Raw genomic sequence first — 23,619 nt, 5'->3', positions numbered from 1 at the left:
AATACTGAAGCAGTGGTCAAAGCAAACTGTCTCAGAAAGATTGTGGGTAGTCGAGCGGAGGGGAAGTAATAGGTGGTACACAGGAGACTGCAATGTCAAAGCTGGATCAAGAGGTGAAAGGAGAGAGGAGTTGGATTACCACAGATGTGAGCGTCCCACTGAAGTTCTCCTGTCAGAATGGATGATTTCAGTCTTGGTAACATCAAACTGAAGAACATTTCTATAGGGTCAAGTGTTGGAGACAGCACTGTGAGGGAATCCAAGGAGAAGTGGTAGCCAGATTTTTAAGTGTTTCTCTGAGAACGATTTAATAAAATTCCTTGTTTGATTCTATCTCATCAGTTAACCAGGTGTGTAAAAGGCAGGCTGGTGTATTTCCTTCTCATATATTGTGAGTAAGAAAGATAGCCCTTTTGGTGGGGTTTTGCAGGCTGCTCCTGGGCACGGCCGCTGCTGCTGGAGGGGAACCTGGGGCAGATCCCCCGTGCATGCAGGCTGGATCAGATTGCCTGTGTATATGATCAGTGATTGATTAAGCAGTAATGGATGCTGCTCTTGTTGTCTTTGAGTTTATTATTCTTAAGTAAGGCATTTAAATCAACCGTGCATTTTTAGGAGTCTGAGAAATGTAAACACTTTATGGAAGGAAACGTAAGCATTAAGTTTGGAAATAAAATATACTTGTATCTTTTAAAAGGTTTATCTTTACCCTTAAATATGCTGATTTGGCTTATTCTTTTTGCTTAGTCTTCGTGGGCTGTTAAAATCAGTTGCTTTTTCCCATCTCGAGGAAATGCATCTTTGACACTTCTCATGACCTGAGTCACGATGCTGTCACAGAGCCAGAAAACATCCTGAACGGTCATGGGTAAAAGAGCAGAGCTGCCGAGGGTGTGTGGTGGGTGGAAGAGGGAGAGAGATTGCTATGGCTTGCTTCAGTTCCTATTCTATGGGTGTTTCAGACAAGCCATTTATTATAATTATCCATGGATATTATTATCAAGTTCTCATATGGAGTGGTTCTCAGGGCACTTTTTTTTTTTTTTTTCCACATAACTTGGCATAAATGCTGTGTATTGAACCTGGATTGAATTCAGACATTAAAATATTAGTGCTGATTGTTGCAGGCAGAGCAAAGGAAAATACAGCATAGGGAACAAGGTGTAAAGAAAGAAAAATGAGCCACAGGTGTATTAAGATGTAGTTTATTATAGGTACTAAATCCTGATAAGTTAAATTTGGGTAAAGGCTCCTATTTAACATTCCCTGTCTCCTCACCCAATGCAACTGCATAGAGAAGCGTCCTTCAGAAATTTCTGGATTACTCAAATGTGGTTTTCTAACACAAACCAACCAGGTTTTCTGGCTCTGCTGTCCAAATAGTAGAAAGCTGCATTTGTAAAAATAGTTTTATTCTGTACCATTTGGTAGAGAAGTCTGAGAGACCCAACTTTTCCGAAGTTCACTATTCTGAATTGCCTCAGAGTCACTCCTGAAAGAAGGCTTTGTATTCATAACTGTGTTGATGGAGTTCTGACTGATAGGCATGGCGAGGAGGAGGAGTCCTGGGATAGCTACAACTACACGGCTTCTGGCGCAGGAGAGATTTGCAAAATACTCCATAGCTTAGAAGAAGAAGTTAGAAGAAGCCAATCTTGCAGGCCATTAATCTGTGTGGAGTCGAAGGTGCAGTGCCTGCTACAACCAGCATGGCAACTGTCCGGACCTCTCCCTGCCTGTGGCTGGCATTTACTGGAGATGACTTAAGAGCAGAAAGGCCACTTTGGCTCATTTTGCTGTTAACCAGCATCTGGAGCAAACCAGCCGAGGTGTTACTGCTGCAATGGCACTGCAAAGCCTGGAGCCAACTGGCCTGATTGCCAGCTGGCAATCAAGTTTTGCTGTTTTTACTTTAGGGAGAGTTTTGCCCATAAATGGTCTTGAACTTAGCACCAACAATATTTTTAGTTAAATAAATCCTGAAGGGTGTTTATGAGGCCAGAATTGTATGTGTGGCAGAGGGGTTGTTTTCTAATGAAATGATTCAAGGCAGCTTTACCAAGCAGGTTTTTGAGCAACGTTAGCGTAGCAAAGTGATATCAGTGCAAAATGAGGAGGGGAAACAGCAAGGGAAGAAGCAGCCATTTGTTTCAAATTTTCAAGGAGACATTTTTTACACAAGGCAGCTAAGAATATGGATGTCCTCACAGCTGCTGGGAGGAGGTGCCACAAGCCTGGGACAGTTACTGCTCTGGTACAGGTGGCTTCTTCTCCTCCTTGATTCTTCCAAACCACACGTGTAATTTCTTTTCTGAAAAGAAGTAACACAGGTGGAGGAAGGAAAAATGTCCAGCTGTATGTCATTAGCTGTAGAAGTAAATGACAAGTTCAAATCCCAAGTAGAGCTTGCTTAAGGTTAGAACCATTCCTTTATACCTTTTGGACAGTAGAGATAACGGGCAGCAAGGGCGTCTCTCATCTGGAGAGGAGAATCTTCTGTATTGATGGGACCCTGTAAATGAAGGACAAAGTTTTTGAAGCAGAAGGTGGTTGAAGAAAAAAGACTTCAGACAGAAGAAGGAAGCATTGTGGAGAAACGTTCCAGTTTTGAGAGGAAGATGCTGACGAGGAGTTGGAGGAGATGCAATTCAAGGAGGTTGGATGAGAGGGCAGAGGAGACTGTCGCATCTGTGACTGAGACACTTGGACTGGTGCATGCGTGCCCTGGCAGAGTATTCTCACTTAAGAGCTCCTCTGTCACCATCACGTGCCTTGCCTGGATGTGGAAATACAGAAAGTTTAGCTTTCTTAGAGTCATCGTGAGATTTAGTGCAGCTGTGTTTCAAAAGGTTGGATATCAAGCAGTTTTCAGTGACATGAAAACAAATGCCTGTGTTATTTTCTTGTTATTTTCTCCCACTAGTTTGAATGGAATCAAGTTAGTGATAGGCTTTGGACTTGCACCAGCTCAGCTGAGAGAATTGCTCCAAGTAGCTAAATGCTGTGTGCATACGTGCTGTGGCTAATATGTAGTATTCTGTCTTTAATGGCTGATTGTATTTGAAGTACTGAGAGTATGGGTGTGAAATGAAGCTAATTTTGGTAGTATACAATTCAAGGAAATTGCAATGTAACTTTAATATAGTTAGACTGATAAGTAAAATACTTTGAGTTTCCTGACTTTTTCTTGGAGAATGGGTAACATTTTACAAATCAAGATAAATTTGTTTGACTGCATGAAACAAAACAGAAGAGGAGAAACCCATCTTGGCAGCAGTCGGTGCTTGTGGTACTGAGCGTGCTTCTCTGGACGCTGTTGGGTTTGTCTGTCAGACTCTTCCAAATGACTTCTGCACACAGGCCTTGCTTCCACAGGGCTCTCTAGTCAGGTCACAAGGCAGCATTTCTCACCGGGGCGCCGCTGTTTCCTCTTCCGACTGGAGAAGATTACAGATTATGCTGGAACATGTCTGAGAGAAGGTCAGAAAAGAGGGTGAAAGTCTTGGAACTGTAGCTGGGAAGCTTTCCATTCTCATCTATGAAACTTTTGATACTGAATCAAAAGCAAAGCAAAATAAACCACCACGTACACAACTACACAACACTTCTATTTTTTCCTGCCGTTTTCTGTTTGCAAGTTAGAAAGGATTTCATTTCTCTTGCATTATATGATTAGCGAATGTTTAATTCAGGAATCTTTGTTGTTACACTTAAACAGAACTAATGGCCAAGCACTGCTTGTTTTCTTAGAACTCAGCCTGCACAAGATTGCATAGCCTCAATTTACTGCCTTTTTACTTAGCAAATTAAAGATGTTTACATGTAGTGCTAATGACGTTAGGCTTGTGTTAAAGACTATAAGATACAAAAGCTAATCAAGTGGGGTTTGAATTTTAATGACACTGCACCACTGAGCTTTTTGTATTGGAGTAATGGAAGAAAAGAAACAAAAAAAATCAACACAGAATAATTTTACAGTGCAGCTGAGAGGTGCTCGATACCACTTCAGTGTTTTCATATCAAATGTATAGAGAAACTGAAATGCTTGTGATCATTACTTTCCTAGCAGAAAACTCTCTGGGCCAAATCCTGTTGCCCTGCTTGCTAGTTGAGGGAAATGTCAGTGTCAGACAGTGCCGTGTACCACTGAAACTGCCAGGGAAAAGTCAGTGGATAAAATTATTTGTTTTCAGTTTGGTGTTAAGTTGCCATTTGCATCCCTTACATGTTACAGAGTGTAGCTTTGGTGCTGTGCTGGACTCTGGGTTGCTGACACCTTCCATGCAGTTGGCTGGGGCTGCGGTCCCGGTGTGCTGGCAGTAGGATGGAGCATGGTCAGGATTGGGTCACCTTCGCGTGGCACTGAGGGCTGTGGCACAGTAACAGGGCTGGGCCTTACCTGGGGGCTCCTGCTGATGTCTTTTCCACAGATGTCCAGCTTTGTGACCAACCAGCAAATCCTGTGAAGCTTGTTTTCCTTAGAGCATCTGTGTTTTATAACAGCGCTTTTGATTTGTTTTTCCTTTGTCTGGTGAGATTTCTTTGGTCCGGCACAGTCAGGCCTCCCTTTCTTCCTGGTGGATGTGAGCCCATCGCTGATGGCTGCCCGGGGATCGCAGCACGGCCTGTGCTGTGTGCCTTCTTCATTCCATCCTCACGTTAATCCATTTTCCTTTGGAGAATTTGTGGAGTAAAAGGTCTGGAAAAGCGTGCCTCAGGTTTTGAGGGGTGGTGTGCTTGTGGCAGGCTTTCAGCAAACAGAGCTAACGGATGATACTGCCTGTGTCCAGCAGGCAAAGGTTATCCTGTGTAATGCTGCACTTGTAAATAAAGCTCTGCTATCAAAGCACCAGGGCACAACACCCTCAGCTTTCAGCTACTTGTCTGCTTGATCTCTGCCTGCAAGTCCCTGAGTAAAATTAGTAAGAGATTTACCAACAGCTTAAACTGAGACATATTTTTTGCACTAGATGTCTAAAATGCTGAATTAGGATTAACTCTAGGAGTTTGGGGTTTAGCTACGATCGGGATCTGTGACCTTGAGCCTATAATATTTGAGTGGAAATAATCACAGAATCATAGAATGCTTTGGGTTGGAAGGAACCCTTAAAGGCATCTGGTCCCACTCCCCTGCGATGAACGGGGCACCCACTGCTCCATCAGGTGCTCAGAGCCCTCAGGCCTGACCTCGGGGGCGCACATGGATGGGGTTAGCGAATGGCATCCTGAGTTGTGGCCCAAGCTGGGAGTGTTGGCAGGTGATTGCAAAGAGAGAAAATAAACCGGGGCCAAAACTGGCCTCGAGTTGTTCCTTACACAGCACTTGAGCTGCCATCTGAAAATCTCTTTTGTGGCAAACACTTGACCAAAAGGACTTGCCCTGCTGTCCTGGGGGCTGCTGATACCGTGGCCTGGCTGATTTCCAAGGGAAGAGCCTCACTGCTACGGATGCTGTGTTGAATATGTTGTTGTGGGAGTGCAGTTGCCATGATATTGCTATGACAATTTTTTTTTCTATGTTATTTGCAATATAAAATAATCCTTGCAAAGTTGGTATGTAGTGATTTATGTTTAACTTGCAATATACAGCCAAGTTAGCATTTAAAGTTAAATTGTCAGTGCAAAGTGAAACTATTTCTCTGAAGGTACACTGTGAAATATGCTTCCTTATAGGAATTAATGTGCTGTCCACATGTGGCGAGGTAATCTGAGCACAGCATCCTGCTGTATGAGGAACGTTTGATATTTCTAGCGGAGTTAAACCTTGGCTTATTTCTTGTGTGTCCTTTGACAGCGAATCCACAACTGCACCAAGTGCAGCAATAACGTTGATGCTTGCCTGCGTTCTTTGTGCTCTTTTGGCCCTGCGTGCAGAACTGAAGGAGGGGGTTCACGTTTGTGAGGGCTGCAGGCATGGAGGTGACGTTTGTGAATTTCTGGATGGGCACAAATAGGTCAATATACAATCATGGGATTTTTAAAGGGCCAATTAAATGTAATGTGTGACGCTATTTTGTTCCAATGAAATTCACTCTCCACATGGCTTCTGCCAAATGCTTGGTAAGGTAGCAATCCCAGGCACTGAGTGCCTTTACTGGATCCCAAGGCTGTGCAGGTCTGGAGACACGGATACATCTCTCTGATAGGCCCAAGGCAACATAGAATGAAGATGTAAGAACGTAGAACATTTCCATCATAGAAATAACTAAAAATAATTCAGTGGAAACCAAAGCACATCTTTTTACTTCTTCCTGTTAAGCACAATATTCTTTAACCTTATTGTGCCCCCTTAATATCCTTGTAATCAGATATTCAAGAAAAACTTTACTGTAATTTATCTCTTTTTTTGTAACATTTCAGTTTTTAATTTTTGACTTCTACCACTGTTAATTACATTTATTTGCAACAAAGCAACTAAAGGCTGCTGCAGAAGTGATGGATTGGCGAGCAGTAGCCATCAGGATATGTTTGGTATTTGCCATTTTCCCTTTTATTGTAGCTGCGTTTTTAGATTTAGGATTTAAAACTTAATACTGTAGTTTTCAGAGTACCTCGGCTGCCTTGGGATTGGTCAGCTTGTGTGGAAATGGGCTCATCCCCATACAGGAGGCACATCCCTAAGTGCCCGGCTCTTCTGCCTGCAAACCATGTGTTGAATCAACAGACAGCTTTGCATATGGAAAACAAGGTGATGTGAAGATCAGAAGGCACTGGGTAATTAAATGTGCCTTTGGAGAGAGGGAAGCTGTTATGACACGGTCAGTTCAGGAGTTCATAGTTAATCATTATGTTCCTAAGAAATAAGAGAAAACGAATTGCAGCCGCTCGGAGCCCCTGCAGGTAGGCTGTGTGCTCTGTTGCTCCTGGTGAATACAGGAGAGTGAAACACTTTCAGAGAGGCCTTGATTACATGCAACAGTGACTAATTAGACAATAAAGCAGTAGACTATTCATACTGCTTTCTACAAGAACCAAGAATGCATTATGAAACTAATCTTAAAAAAAATTAATTGCATCTCAGTCTTAATTTAAAACTAAGGGTCTGTCCCTCCCGTCCCTCCCCCCCTTTCCTGTTTCTTTTTATTCCAAGTTGGTCCAGGAAAATTGCTATTAATGAAATCTGCTCTCCAAGACTTCAATAGGCTTGTTATTCATTAAGGCCTTAGTATTTCTCTTAAAACGTATTGACCAGTGCTCAGGCCAGATACTTAACACAAAATACACTTCGTAATTTCATCATTTTTGTTGTGCTTCTCTGAGATGCAGGGGTCTGCAGACTGCAGGAAAACAAATAAAAACCCCGAGCTTACAGTTACAGAGTATAAAAGAAGGGTAAAGGAAGCACTGAGTGTCTTTAAGATGATGAGACATTCATTAAGATTTTTCTGCCTTCCTTTTCCTATTTGCAGCCCATCTGAAGTATCATTAAAGCTTTTCAGGCAGCTTCCTGTGAGAAACCCTCTTCTGCGCTGTTTTTCTTCCTTGAAAAAAGGTGGCTGCTCTTCAGTCAGATTGTATGGATTTGGCCTGGGATTTGTATAATAACTATGGAGAATGCAGCGGTTGTTTAGGAACCTAATTCCCAATATGGCTCCCTTTTGATTAAGAACAAAGCAAGCATTTCACAGCATTATAGGAGCACAGAAAAACAAGTTAATGATCTAAACCTTTTAATTCATGGTTGCTTGTCTATTTAAAGTACTTCTGATTCTGCTATAAACAGACTGGCCCCTTTTTTGTTTAACTTCTTTCTTTGGTTTCTTCACATTTCTTTCTTTACTGTCCATGAAATTTGCAGAGAGTTTCCTTTTCTAACTGAAGAATGAGAGGCTGTGACTATGGAATGATACAGAAAGTAAGAAAGCGTATCTAAACCGGGCGTATATCCAGCACAGACCTCTTTGAAACAAGCTAAATTTAGGGTTGTTTTTGTTACGCTTTCTCCTTCCCTCTTTGAATACCATTTTTTTTTTCATTTTATTTCTCTCTTTTTTTAATGAATATCAAGTCTTTGACTTTTTCAATACTTGATTTTTAGGTGATGCTAGGTATGGCTTTACTTGATGTAGTTACTTGTGGTATTTGCTTTCTGCCTTAGCTCAGCAGATTGCTATTCTTTGTGCCTTTATCTAGAGAGACGACAAGAGCGACCTTTTCAGAACTTTCAATTACCACCAGAGAATGTGGTCCTTCAGGAAAAAGTTCCCTTCCAGAATATTCTTTTTTTTTTTTTTCCCCCCCCTTAGAGATCTGGATCCAGAGTCTGTTCTTCAAACCTAACTCCCAAACTTTTTGGTGAACAAACCTGCCAGGGAAGCAGCAGCAGCATGAAGAATATCCTTGCCGTGGAAGGGCACCTTTCCCCTTACTTATATATAAATAAAGATTTGCTGCTTCCCTTGTCATGCTGTCTTTTTTACCTGAATTGAAAGTGACTGTTTTGGATTTGTTTTTGTTTACAATAGGAGCTCATTATTTCCTTTCTTTGCCAATGGCTTATTTTAGATACTTGTTAGAAACGATAAACGAAGGAGCAAATTGCACTCATACGTTTTATTACGTCTCTATCCCATCAAGGTAAATTGAACAGCCAGGACACGTACAATAACTTCACAAACAACAACCCTGGGAACCCTCGACTGCTGCCGCTCCCCAGTCTGACCGTGGTGTTGCCTCTGGCTCAAATCAAGCAGCCAATGACGTTAGGGACCATCACCAAACGCACAGGGTAAGTCCATGTGCACAGACCTTTCTCAACCTTGTTATGTGTCTCTTATGTGGAAATAATTTCTTTCTAGTTGTATTCCATTTAAATTCATTTATCTATTTGTAATTGCAGTGTGTGTAGCGTAGTGCTAACATTGCAGTTGGGTTTGGGGGAAGGAGAGCTCAAGAAAAGAAAGCCAGCACAGATAGGCAAACAAAAACTGAACACAGATCTCTAAGAATTCAGGAGTATTTCGGATGAGGCGTTTTCTTGCAGTCTGCCATATGGGAAACACCGCACGCTGACATCAGGAGAAGTTTCACACCAGGAATTGGTATGAAACATAAGCAGAGCTGTATTCAATCAGAATAAGTTATGGGTTTACGTTGTTGGGTTTAGTTTTTGGGTTTTTTTTGAGTTTGTTTCTTTTGATTTCCAAACTGCTCAAGCAGAGATGCTTTTTGACTATCAGAAACTGAACGACAGTGAGCCAGGTTGGGTGGAGAGAAAACTTAATCCTGATGTTTTCTTGGCCTTATTTTTCTTCTGGAGTGACTGTTTTGTACTATGAAATTCACATGTGGATTTTCTCTCTGGAGTCAGCGGCACTTGGCTTCTCATTGATGTGCCATGATAAAGAACTGAGAAATGCTTATTATCTACTAAATACACTTACATTGAAACTAGAAAGAAGATTCTCCAAGTTTCATAAACTAAAGCAATTTTCAGGTTACTTCTTTCTGTTCAACCGTTGTTATTTTTCTCTTGCTAAAATTTAATTCTTCAGTTTTTGCAATTAATGCATAAAACCAGCAGGTGGTTTTTTTTTTAACCCTCTCAATTTTTAGTAGTTCAAATCCCTGAATATTTTCTGGTTACAATTTCTAAGGCTGATTCGTGCATTGAGTTACAGACTGCTTTTATATTTCTAAGAAAAACAGATCAAGTTTGGCTTGTGGTTGGGCAAAACAACTGTCAGTCCTACAAGTTAATAGCATTTTCCTGCATTTTGGTAAATGGGTGCAGGCACTGCTTTGCTTCAGTGGCTTCTTGCTTATGAATAATGAGGTGAATTCCACCTTGTGTTTCATGGTCTGGGAATTATTTTTTGGAAGGAGAGCTCAGGGATATTTCCTCTCTCCCTGAATAATTCCCACATTCTGTGCTGCAGCATTCTGTGAAATCTGTTACTGTTTCTTTAGTGCACTAAGTATGCATGATGGGCTTCCAAAGCTGACATCTGTATGCACGTATGTACATGTCTGTCTGTGTGTCTGTCTAACAGGGCAGTCCTGCTCTTGCTGCTCCAAACAGCAATTTCATTTCTAGAACCAAATCGTGAGCTGCAGACACTCAGTTGCCCAAAGGAAAGAGGCTACCTGCACTCATGTCCCTGACTCCCTAGATAATTGTAAATGAGTGCTAGGAAACAATAAAGTAGTGCGAGGGTAATGCTGTGATTTCCTTCTTCTGCATATATATTTCAGTGGTTTATGTTTGCATTTTATTTGTACTAACAATTTAAACACTTGCAAGAAGAATAGATTGTGTCAGCAATCTGATTAATTTTGTAGGTATAGAAGGGTGAGATTTGGAATGAGGGCAGGAGGGAGACGAAATTTAGGGAAGGTGCATGGAAATAAGCAGCAAGTTACAGCTCCTGAAAAAGGAAAAATAGCACAAAGGTTTCTTAAAGAGTACAGTCAGAGAACAGAAACGTGGACACAAAGAAATACGCTCTTAGAACTAGGTGGGATGAGATGTAGGAGGAACATAAGAAGGCATCTGATGGTCTGTAAGGCAGCAGCAGGAGCGGTGGTGAGGGCGATGATTTAAACAAAAACCTCTGGTGCAGTTTTGGAGGTGCTTGGCTGGTAACAGTAACTCACAGCTGCCCTTACAAAGGCTGCTTCTTTATCACCACGATGGTTCCTGCACACTTCACGACGGCCATTAGCAATAAATGGACGTTCTGAATGTAATGTTTTATCCTTATTTTTCTTAAATGTACTCAAAATAGCATCCATATCCACAGTTTTCTTTGATGAAATTCTGCAGCTCTCAGCCTGCCCGTGCCCTATTATTGTGTGTAATTTCTAAATTTAATTAAATTTAAAATACTCAGTGAGGTTTATGTAAGGGGAGGAAAAAGCAGTCATGGGAAATACCCTGCTGTGTAAATAGAGTTTTTGTGAATGAGGATCATAATTTTCAGCAAAGCCGGTGTAGATGTGTAACGTCCAGCTGAGTGCTTCCTTCATTTGTTCTGCATCCAAAACATTTGATGAAAGTACACAGAATTAACATGAAAAGCTGTATTTATGAAGTGGGGATTTAGGAGGAATGCCTCGCATCCAAGAAGCCTGGCATGCCTAAAATGACCGAATTGAGACAGCAGCCTTAACTTAAACCTCCAGGGGGCAAAGCGTGTGTTTAACATATTTAACATCTGCCCTCATATTTCTGCAAACACATAGCAATGTAAGTCTGTACAGTGTAATATTTAGACAGGACAGGGACCATCTGCCTCACTCTGAGAAGTGTAGGAGGCATGTATTACTGCAAATGGCAAAAGACAGATGTATTTACACCTACGTGGTCAGCACCTTTAAGCAGCGCTCCGAGGAAACAAGGCTCTTCTTTGGAAGCAGCTGCTTAACCTTGTGATTGTGCAGTGATCAGAAAAGGAGGAGGAATTGCAATCAGTTGGATTTTACCATCGCTGCTCAGTGGCCCTTACAGCTGATTCCTGTTCCGTTGTTTCAACGTTTAAAGAATGACACATTTATTCTGTTACAGTACATTTTGAAAAGTAAAAAGCAAGCCAAAAAGAACGCTGTATAATTTGCCCACTCTGGTTTCATCCATTCTATTTGCTTTTAGCTTCTCTAATACAAGATATCTTACTTAAGTTTTTCAGGTTTTATTAACCATGTAGAGGTTTGTTTTGCCAGTATCCGGGACAGCAAACTGTTTTTCAGGTGAAAGGACCTATTACTGCTCCTAATAGGATCTGTCTCCAGCAGAGCTCAATGCATGTCACTTTATTTGACAAGTGGAACGGCAGTAAATTCTTTAGAAGTGATCGCCGTAGCCCTGTGGGAATGAAAGACCAGAATCTGGAGCTGTGTCATGATGGTGCTGTTCATCACAGATATTTTTTTCGTGTAAGCTTGTATGTTTGGGAGCATTATCTGATGGGACATTGAGCTCTGATTCTGAACAGTTTCCATTCTCAGCACTCAGTACCTCCGAGCAGTACCTCCCTTCTTACCCATCACCATCACTCGTTCCCTGCCCTCCATTTCTTCCCTTGCTTTTTCAGGTCTCCCAGTGCAACTTCCCCACCTCCAGAAGCACTTCATTTTTGTCCCTATGTTTTCTCATCCCGCTGACTCACTTTCCTGCACTTTGTGCTGTCAGTGCATTCTGAGGAGCAGATAGATGTTCCCAAAGGAGCTCTGGCACTAATGAGGAAGGAAGCATCTAATGTTTTAAAGATTAGGGGGATGCAAGACAGCAAAGGAGATAGGTTTAATAAGTCTTTATAGATCCATGCCTCAGTTTCCCTCACAGAATTTTAATAGTTATGCTGAATTCCTTCTTAGGTCTCGTGAATGGGTTAATTCATGGCTCCTGTAACAAAGGGCTTATAGATTGGGAAGAGGAAGAGCTGCACGGTCCTTCTCATGCTGTCTGCACAAGGGAGTGTATCCGAACACGTCAGAGGACAGCTTTGTGCTTTGCAACAGCTTCATAAGCGTGCCTTGTGTTTGTGGAATGAGTTGTAGTTTGTTTCCAGTGTAAGAACAGGGGGACACAGATGCACTGTAATAGGAAGAAGGGAAATAAACGGTAGAGTAATGGCCCCAGAAGAAAAACTATTCTAAAAATTGACTCCTCTGGCAGCAGCATTGGTTTTGACTTTCTCGAGTGGTTTGATCGTTATATTTGTATCATACTTCATTCTCAGATTCATATAGATTTAGTGAAACACAAAGATGTGCCCTATATTCATGGGGTCTTGTGACACCAAAGACATCCAATGCATCTTGCAGGAAAAGAGAGAAACTTTTTATTTTTTTCCATAGTAGTGAGTTTTTAAACATGAAACTCCATCCGTTCTTCATCCAACTCCCCATTTTCATTCCTCATTACACCCTGAATAAGGGGGGGAGTAGGTTAAGTGTCTGATGTCGAAGCAGGCTGAGATATTTTAATGTTTCTCTTTGCTTATATTACATGTACTGGTATCCATTTATCCTATTTGGCTAAGAAAGGCTCAGTTAATCTCAGGCTTCACTACTGGGGCGAGCAAAAATAAGGTGTGCAAAGTCATGTCGTCGTAGTGTAGTTATGGAGGCACAGTAACTAAAAATCAAGACAATATTAAAAGCAAATCTGAAGAATTCATTGAAATAGGTTGGCTGCTGTGTGTGCTGCAGGCACTCTCAGGCACATTTCTCAGGCGTGTTTTACGTCGCTTTAACATTTTATAAAATAAGTTTTGGTTATAAAGCAACTACTGTAACTGATACCAAATACAGCCGGGATGGCAGTGAGGGTTTGAGTAAGTGAGTGTCACAGGGTCTATTAAAAACTTAAATAGTTGCAAGTTTATATTCAACGTAACAAAATTGAGTAAAATTTCAGTTTTGAATTTGCTAAAACTCAGAAAAGAAATTAAGAAAATGCTGTTGGAATTTTGAATCATAAATTGTCTTCAGTTACTGATTTTCCTTTAGAATTCCCCACTAACCATGAGAGCACAGAACCTCGGTGAGGTTTCTGCCTTGGCATTGCTCTGTTACTGTCATCGAGCACAGCCATCTGCTGCTGTCTTTTCAAGGTTGGGTTATCCTGTAATTTGTACTCCCCCCATTAACATACCATCCATATTGTGTGAAGGAAACATTGAAAAACAGTTACTTAAATAAATATCTTAGGAAAAAAAACAGTCATTTTCAAAGAAAGTGGAACTCATGAATGTAAAAATCTATGTTCATCTTTCTTATGGCTGTAAATAAGACTATACCTTAGTCTTGTGACTGATTTTGACTAATCACATTTTCTACATAACACAAGATTTTGAGTCTATGTATGGAAAAAAATGTTGCTAACAACAGCAGCACTATAAAACAAGAAAACATCTTCTACTGGAGATTATATCCCCCTAGGTAATTTATATTTAAACTGGAAAGAATTTCTTAACGTGCAAATATAATTGGGTCAGTATAGTATGGTGGGCTAAAAACCCCAGATTTCCACAATGTTGTAATGCACTCATGTGAGCATCATTAGCCTGCTTTATGCAGATGCAGAGACTGAGGCAGGTGGAAAAGGAATTGCTTGCTAAATGTCCGGGGTCAAGCAATTCCAGGCTCCCAGTCAGAGCTGCCCACTCTCCAGTGACTCTTCAAATATACGCGGGATAGATTCTGGGAATTAAACTTGATTGGTTGTGGGCTGTACAAAAACCTTAGCTTTCCATTCAGTGCTTAAAATGTGCAGCAGTGCTTTGCTGATGTGATGCTGAGCCAAGAGAACGGCCCTCAGCTCCATTAGGCGCTGAGTATTGCTGTGTGGGACGTCCTGCCACTCGTGCACTGCATACAGGTCATACATTTCATGCAGTGTAGTTGGGGTTTTGTTCAAATACCATGCATTATGTCTGGAATCTGGTTCCATCAAATGAGGAGTGGGCACAGGATTTTTTTCCACAGTATTCTGTTCCTTATTGGATTTTTATATCTTAGAAAGTAGAATATACATCTTACTTTTCTGCCTTCACATTAAAGGTGTTCTTATAAGATGTCTGCATTTCTTGATGTTGCACTCGTGCCAGATTTAGTTTTTTCCCTTTTTTTTGTGTGCTGGTATAATTATAAATGTGTACACATAAGGCTGAGTGCATTACACCTCTCAGTGGTAGACCTGTTGGGTTTAGTTGATTGCCTGAAAATACTTCAATTGTTTCAACTGGCCAGAATTCATCCCTGAGTCCAAGTATGAAAAGAAAAATGATGCATTGGCATTTACCAAATCAATCATTCAGTAATTTTGTGGGTAATGTTACATCCCAAATGGGAATCAAAGGAGCTGTGAGCACGTGGGCAGCTCCACATTCACCTCCTGTTCTGCTTTTCAGATTTTATGCAAATGTCAGTATGTCAATGGCTTGTGATGTAAAATTGTGATGGGAAATTGTATGCAAAATGCTCTAAAATCAGTGGTGTGTGATACCTCTCTAAGAACTATGCACTGTACCAAGTCCTTAGCAGCAACCACATCATGGTACAGATACATCGCTGAGGGGCAAAAGCACTAAGCTCTATGGATTGGGTGATTTTTAACATCAGATATATTTGAAGTAAGTTAGGGCTCTCTTTCCTGCATTCTGTGCAAGCTTATAAATGGGGGAATAAGATTTCTGGGTCATCTAGTCGCTAAAGATGATTAATTTGATAGCATCTTTCTATCCTAGGAAAAGGGCTGCGGAGCTTTCCAGCAGAGGAGTGCCTTGTACTGCAGTCTCTTTTGCTTAGCACGTACCTCTGCCCAGTAAATTCACCAAACTGTCCCATGCAGAGCTTCAGTGTTTTGTGGGGAGCAGCCACACATTTGTTGCTCTTGTTGCTAATTTACTTTGTTTATCTGTTATGACTTCCAACGTCTATTTAAGGCTCTCGTGACTACATTTGCCTAAGATTCGTCTGCAGATTTCAGGAAGGAGAACTAAAGCACAACGTCAGAGCCCACCTGCACGTGATGCACTGCATGTGTCACAGCGTGGTGCATGGAGAGCTGCCCGTGAGCCCTGGCTGTGCAGCCCTTGCGTGGTGGCAGCGTGCTGTGGGCAGGCGTCGCTCCGTGTGTCAGCATGCTGGCGATGTGAGAGGTCTGCATCTCTTTCAGGGCATCATGAATGGTTATGACAGTTATTTTGTTTACCTTCTGCGTAAATCTTAATAGCATGATGTAGAGTGTACTTGTTGGTAATTGAGTTTTCATCTAATTTCTGTGCATTTTTCCCCCTTCCGTGAAGACCTTACCTGTTTGGAGCAGGATGTTTTTCCATAAAAGCTCCATGGTGAGTTCTCAGTTCAATCCCAGCATGCCTATAATTCATTTGCTGTACTCACTAAATATAACTCTGTGTTTAGACTTTTTGTTTGGGATTTTTTTTTTTTTTTCCACATTGTTCACTGCATGGCTGATCCATAGGTGGAAGCACTGCATAATTGCACTTTTAAGCTGTGGATGCATATTCACCATCAAGTGTTGTCAAGCAAATGCATTCTGTTTTTGTTGGTTGTTTTTTTTTTTTTTAACCTTTGACGGTGCATTTAATTTTTTAAGTAGCAAAGAAGCTGAAAAAATAAATTATTTCCCAACAGGCAAAAAGGATTGCAGATGGTTTTCAAAGCAGGTCTGTTTTTTTGCATAGCTTCCCTTCCTATAGTGGCACTAAGTTGCTCGCAGACAGAAAACATCAATGATGACCTCCTGATACTAAGCCAGATTAGCAGTAAGTAGACAGTAAAGTATTGCAGTAAGAGATATAAAGAAATCAGGTGGGCACTGCAAAAGAATAATAACTTAAAAAGCTTATCACACCTGAGGAAAAAACAAACCACAGTTCCCTTAATGTAAGGATATTTGAAATAATAATTTATTATTTTTTAAAATATGTAAAATGGAAGTGTATTTCAAAGGAAGAACAGTTCATAACTTTTGTTTTGCCAGGGCTTGGTTCAGGATTCACACAGTGCTTTGTAACAGCCAGCCACATTTTATCACGTGTGTGTTGGGTGGCTGCAGTTACAAGCATCAAGATTGGAAGAAGTTGGAAGGTGTGGGGGTTTTCTTAGGAAACGTACATGGTCTGTGTGTCTCTGTGAACATATTACTTCAGGAGAAAGGTCTTGGTAGGAGGGAGGCTGAGGGTGGCTCACAAAGGGTACGTGAGCTGTGCAAACTCTAGAAAAGCAAAGGCACTGTAAGACAAAAGGAAAGGAACATTTCTTTACTCCTTATCACATGAATCATTATTACATGAGCATTGCATGGGAAGGAATTACCAGCACAGTAAGTATTTGGCTCCCAAAGCAGTATTCCTATGGACCATTCCAAAGTGCAGTCTGTGATGCACCCAAATTTCGTCTGGTGGTGATCTAAGAAGCAAAGGGCTCTGGAAGAGCAGTGCTGAGCGTGGCATGCATTGGCCAGAGCTGTTGGGTGCTGCCTTCATAGCATGGGCTCCCAGCACTGCAGCAAAGCGAGGCCGAGAGGCTTGTCAACCAGAAATGACTTTAGATTGAAGCAAGATTAAAAGGCTGAGATTAAAGAGGGGAATATATGAAATAGACTCAGAAATCGTTGCCTGTCTTTCACAAGACTCTTTTGTGGTTTGTTTAATGCCAGTGCTAGCTCACAAATATGGGCTTTCCTAGCCTAGAGAGAAATTAGGATAAAAAACACACTTTGGGCGGGGAAAGAAGTCATGTTGTTCCCATTAAAGTCTTAATGAGACCTAAATTATGTAAACAAAATGAATGGAGATTTGACAGCTTACTGCCTGGCGAATAAAGGAGCCTGCTATTTCTTTCTTGCTTTCTCTTGTTTTATTCATGATTTGACAACTGGGAACATGTCTTTATTTTCCTTTTTTTGGCACAATGATAAAGTAATTAAGATGTGTGTATTTTAAGACAGATAGGAGTTTTCAGTAATTTTGTAGCTGTAAATTTTATGCAGTGTTTTTCTCTGATACTTTTGTGGCCACTTATGAGAAAACTTTTCCCTTCAAAAATGGAGTGTGCTCATTTTGGTGGATTTCTCTGTGGATGATTTGTGCAGTGATTTACAGATCAGTGCTTTGGTTTTTATGAATCTGATGTGTTTAAAACCTCTTCATTGGTGATATAAAACCAAACAGGGGCTGCAAAGAATGAGAATCACACTATTTTGTAGGTGATACTTGATTTTGTAAATCAATTTCTTTATATCATGGGTCTGAAATATGTTTTTTATACATTTAAAGCCATGTCACTTGTTTGGCTGTCTGAAATTGAAGACAAATTGAACAGCCAGCATCATTCTGAAGGACACGGAGCTCTGTGAGGCACACTCCATGCCTCTGTTGGTACCCTGTGGTTTTCACCAGTTGCCTATGATTTTCAGAGTATTTTAATAGAATTAATTCTTTTTTCTTACCTCCATAAGGTGGGAAAATAATAACAAATGAAAAGTAGCTGGGATATAGTTACGATGTTTTACGACGCTTAGTTATGAGCACACTTTCAGAAGCTGTGGCAGACTTTAGGGTTTGTTACAGAAGTCAAGGAGTCGTAGTGCTGAGTTGTTTCAGAAGCTCTTCATCTTTTGTTGCTTTGTCAACATGAAAGAACTTGCATGCTCCTGCTGCAGTCTTCATTTTTTTAAGGAGATGACAATGGTGCCTTAATTATCTTTAGCTTTCGTGCCATTTCCATAGAAAGTGCACGTGTATGTTTTTCACAGGTTATGTACACATCTGTTCTCAGTGTTCCTACATTGAAAATGGGAATCATCCTCCAAAATGATGTCAGAGAAGTTAGTTATTATCAGCAGCACAGATTTCCCCAGATATCCTGTACTGAGCTGAAGTTTGAGTTCTAGCGGGTGCCTTTGTCTCCATCTTCGAGCGGGACAGGTGCATGTGAGCTGTTGGAGACTGACATTGCACTGCATTGCCTTTGCTGAGGCAGAGATCTCACGGGCTGGCAGAACAAGGGTGATGTAACACCAGGGTTTTTGTTACCATTGTACTACAGCTCAGCAGCTGCATCGTGACAGAGGGGGGTCGGAGTGCTGGGCAGGAGGGCACGGCCCTCTCCGTTCCTTTTCTCCCCTGCAGCGTTCTTCGTCCTTCCTGCAGCACAGCTCACTGAATGGAAGAAGCCCCACGCTGTGGTTCTCTGGGCCTTTCCTGCACCAGGGCCTCTTGCAGAGGAGCTGCACAGGACTTGGAGAACAGAGGCAGCTTTCTGCAAACCCGGCAGTGGAAGTGGATGGCAGAGCCTGCCCGAGATCCTCAGGTCCCTGCTTTGATGGGCACGATCTGCTCGAGTGACGGAGGAAAAACCCTTATTGCCTCCCTAGGGTGAAACAAGCAGAAATGGTTCTATTTTGCAGATAAACTCTGGGACCGTTAGCTCTTTCTGTGTTATGTTTTTTCTTTTTTTAACCTTCTGCTGTAGGTTTCTGCATCGATACCTTTGGGATAATAACACTGCTGTGCCGTGGTGAGTGCTTGGTGTAGGTGGGCAGACCTAGGCGGGAAGAGGTCTGCTAACAGTTTATCCTCCATGTCTCTTATAGGGCCGTTGTGTCTCACAGTGGAAGATGAAATTAAGAGCAAAGGTTTTGGTCAGAATAGTTTAACTTTTCTTCTGCCCTTCTTCCTGCATCGTAACCCTTTCCAGCAAAAAGATACAGCGTAATATTCTGAATGTTAGTATATTAGGAAGATTCCTTGAAATTAACTGTTTTTAAAAGTGAGGCCAAATGTGCCTTAATTTCAGCTTATGGAATAATTTATGAAGTGCTGACAGGCTAAGAGCAAGGAAAGAGCAGAAGTTCTTAGCAGAAACCAGTCATTCACCACCTACCTTCAACATTTCTGTTTTGTTATCGTTTATAAAGCTGAGAGGGTGCTTGCATCTACATAATGATGAGGATTTATAGTTTTCAAGTCGTTAAAATATCATAATGACATGAAAATATATTTTTCTAATGGCATTACCATTACAGAAAAATAATTTGGCTTTTGAGATCTACTGAAAGAAAGAAACTTGAGTTGGAACGTATTGATGAAAACTCAGAGGTTAAAGTGAAAAGGTGGGAAACCAAAAGGTTCCGTAGTTACAATAATTTCAGTGTAGACTTGTTGACATCCCTGCTCTTATTTCAGAAATATGCAGAAACCAATGTGATGCAGTAGTAGTCCTTGGCTTTTGTTTTTTGCAGGACTAAGTTGAACCACAGGAGTAATGGTGTTTTGCAGGGTCTGCTCTCTCTGGCTACAAAACACCACACTGGAAGGGAAAATGTTTTGTCACTGAAGCCAGCGCTTCAATGCATGCCTTGAAAGATGCACATTTTAAAGATACAAAGTAAATAGAATGTAGTTGAGAGCATTTCCTCCAGAGCTGTGTATAACCGTGTTTGGTTGAGCAGAGCTCCTTGGGACTCCGAGCGTCCCAAACTCAGCAGAGATTTTGTAATTTGTTGTTGATCCCAGGTTCCCTTCTGCTGAAAGGCTCAGAGCAATGGTTGAAGTCCATTATGTCTCTGGTCTATATTTTAGGATAGCATTTGCTTCTACTTTAGTGTTTTTTGGTGTTTTTTTTTTTTTTTTTTTTATATTAGTAACCTCAGGTTGTGTTGTGTGAATATTTAGAATATTAGGAATATTAGAATAGCATAGAAAGATTATTGTCAAGAGTTTCTATGAGGAAGCAAATGCGAGTGAATCCTGTTGGTACTCATAGTTGGCTTTGTACTGATTGAGGGGCAACATCGTCCTTCTCATCTCTTAAATCTTAAGATTAAAACCAAACATTCATTGTTTGAAGCACAGATCAGTAAGAAGCCTTGATGACTGCACACATTGCAGCATCGTTTCTGCAGTGCTGTCCATGTGTGAATGCTTGGAAGCTGAGAACTAATAGTAGTTTTCAACACACAGTTTGTCCCAGGACTGGTTGAAAGGGCTGCTTATGTGACAGATGACTGTTCAAAGTGAGAGAAATCTATTCTGAATTTTTATGAGCAGCTAATAAGTAGTATGTTAATATCAATCAAAAATTCTAATATTGTGGTCAGGAACTTTTTGGAACACAGATTTTGGATCCGGTAATCTGTAATTGCAGATGTAACAGTTGGATATTAAGTGCTTTGTGGTAGTTCAATATTGGAGTTACTGACTACAAATTGCAATTGCTCTTTGGGGACGTTCCACCTTCTGGTGTAAGCAGAAGAGCTTCAGGACCGTCTGAGTCCATGAATGTTCATTTGAATATTACAGTCAGTGTAACACAGTTCCTTTTGGAAGGTTGTTTTCATGCCGTTATTTTATTTTATTTCTTATTTTTTCTGCAAATGAAACACGTGACCACAAGTTTGCTGTGTCTGTGACCTGGGGCACATACGTATCTGCACACGCAATTCTTAGCATTTAAGAACTTAAATAAGAATGTGACAGTGTAATCAGAGATGGATATATTATGGAGTAGCAATTAATGAAAGAAAAAATAAAGGAGGGAAAGATAGGAAGAGAAGGAAGCAATGACATAGAATATAAGAAAGAGAGAGAAAGCAAATTGCAAAGATGGAAAAAAGAATAGGACACGGATAAGAAGGAATCCTGTGTGAACTTCTCAATCAGTGTTCCTGTTAAGGAACAAATGAGATCCAGGTTTGATGGGCAGTGCTCTGAAAACAGCTTTGAATTCATACAAATCTGGAAGGAGCCGAAGAAGAAAATAAAAGTGCGAAGTCGTGGTTCAGTACAACACAGTGCGGAGCCACTCTATGTGCTACTTGCACGCTGTTAAGTATCATAGGAGAGTTTTTCTTACTCTTTTTATTTGGTGCAATTACTGATTTGTTTTAACTTATAGCACGAGTGTACACGTTCTTTCCCTTCCCTCCTATCCTCTGCATGCTGTTCCCTCTTACCTGTTGCTCACATCATGTCTATTGCAGTGGTTTCAATGCCATCCTCACTGTCTGGGTTGTAGCTGAGCAGCAGTCAGTGTGAGTGTCAGCTGGATGTGGATCTTCTGCAAATGCTGGGAAAGACCAGCCACCTTGGGTGGCTGCCCCAGACTCTGTGTTTTCATTCCCAAAGGACTTCTAAATGTTTGCATTCCCTTTGGAATTTGTTTCTATTGAATGCAAATGTTGGGTCTTTCAAACAGTCTAACTAATTCTGCATTATGAGCAGTGCTGTTCTTCAAGTTAATGAATTCAGTGATCGAGGGGAATTTGAAACCTATTATCCAGAAACACTGAGCATCTGTAAGTCCTGCCAGATCATAGGGGAATTGCAGATATTCAGCACCTCCGAATTTGTACCTGAGAATGGCTGCTAAGCAAAGGACATCGCCATTTTTTAAGAATCAATTTTCCTAATTTTTTTTTTTTTTTAATTTAAGCAAAACCAAACCGGCTCCACAAATTTCACCCAGTAAGTCTGTGGGAGGAGAGTTTTGTGTCGCTGCAGTCTTTGGATCATCGAGATCGTGGTTTGCAAACAATGCTGGGCTGAAAAGAGAAAAAGGTAGGGAAACTTTCTGGAAATTAACTGTGCTTTTTATGATTTTCTTTTTGTCTCCCCAGCCCCTGCAGTTCTTTTAGTTGACGTATTTGACCACAAGTTTATTAAGCCAAGCGACTTCCAAGAATAGTCTACGATTTCAGTAAATATTTTTTCTGTTTCTGTTCTGCTATTGCAGTAAGATTTTCTTTCTTCTCGCAAACAGATCAATCAAAACAGTTTGTGGTGGAGTCACTGTATATCATCAGCTGCTACGGTAGCCTCGTGGAGCACGTGTTGGAACCACGTCCGCTCAGCACTGCTCCCAAGATCAGTGATGACACCCCTCTGGAAATGATGACGTGCCCGAGAGCCAGCTGGACTTTGGTTAGGTAGCTCATTTCTTTTTCTTTCTCTCCTCCTTTTTGTCCAGTAAATGAGTATGAACTTCTTTTTTTTTGAAAGGAATGAATGAACTGCATCAAGATTTTTGCTGTTATTTTTATCTGTTGCAGACTTTCCATTGAAAGAGGACTCGATAGCAAATTCAAGCCTAAATTTTCATGTAGTTCTGTTAGTGCTTATAGACATGGAGCTATGTGAACACGTATAAGATCAATAGAGATCTTTATCAGTTGCTGATTTTAAATGATCAGTTTGTAATTTGGTTTTTTATATATTTTATATTTATAAATACAGAATTCTGCCATGAGAGATGAGTGAGGTTTTCAAGATGAAGCATTGCAGAGTTAGGCGAGTTATCCTGTAAGTAGCTGAAGGTAGCATTTCTTGAGGTAGCTGAAGAAATTATTCCTGACATGTGGAGGAAAGTAAACAAAAATTGATGAGAAACTGTTGTCAGTGCTTTTGACGTTTTAAAATATTTTCTTATCGATTTTTCTTGGCTCCTATATTCCTTAGTGCTGCTTATTGCTGGACTGGATTGATCAATACTTGATTTACCAAGCTATTTAGGAATGGCCCACCCTAATTAAAATTACAACACAGACTTCTAGACCATTATTGTTGAAATGAGTAGGTTGTAATGGAATTGAAAATTCTAATTGGATCAATAGTCCATAACTTTACACAGCTTTATTTTCACAGTTTGTAAATGCTCAATGACTTTACAGTATTGAAGCAATGCTAGTTAACAGAACACAAAAGTTCCCCAGTTTCTGTAGTATGTTTATATTAAATAATGTTGCCGTGCTCCTAAATGTATTTACCAGCATAATCTAAACTGCCTTCGTCATTTCGGTGTGCAGTATTTGCTGCAGCTGACAAACAAGTATTGTCTTCACAATCTGCACAATTTGGCCATGCTGCACAGCTGCCTGTGGTGTATTTCAGTGTTTGAACAAGCTAATTTAAGTAATTACAAACATTTTGTGAGCTTGTATAGATAATTACATGTGATGACAGAAATGCTGATTTACATTCTCTGTATTAGGCTTAAATATTAATAGTCTTGTGTTTTACCTCAGAACTCCTCAGTGGAATGAGCTCCAACCACCATTTAATGCAAACCATCCACTGCTGCTGGCTGCTGATGCAGTACAGTACTACCAGTATCTTCTTGCTGGCTGTAAGTAGCTGACAACTTTTT

General features: G+C 40.8%; 1 protein-coding gene across 17 annotated transcripts in view; it reads left to right on the top strand.

Annotated features, from left to right (window-relative positions):
* BCAS3 (BCAS3 microtubule associated cell migration factor) overlaps positions 1 to 23,619 on the top strand; it is a 301,052-nt gene that overhangs the window by 97,947 nt on the left and 179,486 nt on the right. For 14 of the 17 annotated variants that reach the window (XM_085241072.1, XM_085241070.1, XM_085241068.1 and 11 more), the window contains exons 16-20: positions 8,578 to 8,728; positions 15,753 to 15,797; positions 21,910 to 22,034; positions 22,237 to 22,402; positions 23,498 to 23,598. In XM_085241072.1, the coding sequence (XP_085097198.1) occupies positions 8,578 to 8,728; positions 15,753 to 15,797; positions 21,910 to 22,034; positions 22,237 to 22,402; positions 23,498 to 23,598 (588 nt within the window). The remainder of the gene's footprint in view (positions 1 to 8,577; positions 8,729 to 15,752; positions 15,798 to 21,909; positions 22,035 to 22,236; positions 22,403 to 23,497; positions 23,599 to 23,619) is intronic. The other 3 variants (XM_085241064.1, XM_085241071.1, XM_085241067.1) reach the window with 1 other exon arrangement.

Source organism: Meleagris gallopavo, chromosome 21 (genome assembly GCF_905368555.1).
Source record: "Meleagris gallopavo chromosome 21, MGAL_WU_HG_1.1, whole genome shotgun sequence".
In the NCBI taxonomy this organism is placed as follows: Eukaryota; Metazoa; Chordata; class Aves; order Galliformes; family Phasianidae; genus Meleagris; species Meleagris gallopavo.
This window is presented reverse-complemented; position numbering and strand designations above follow the sequence as displayed.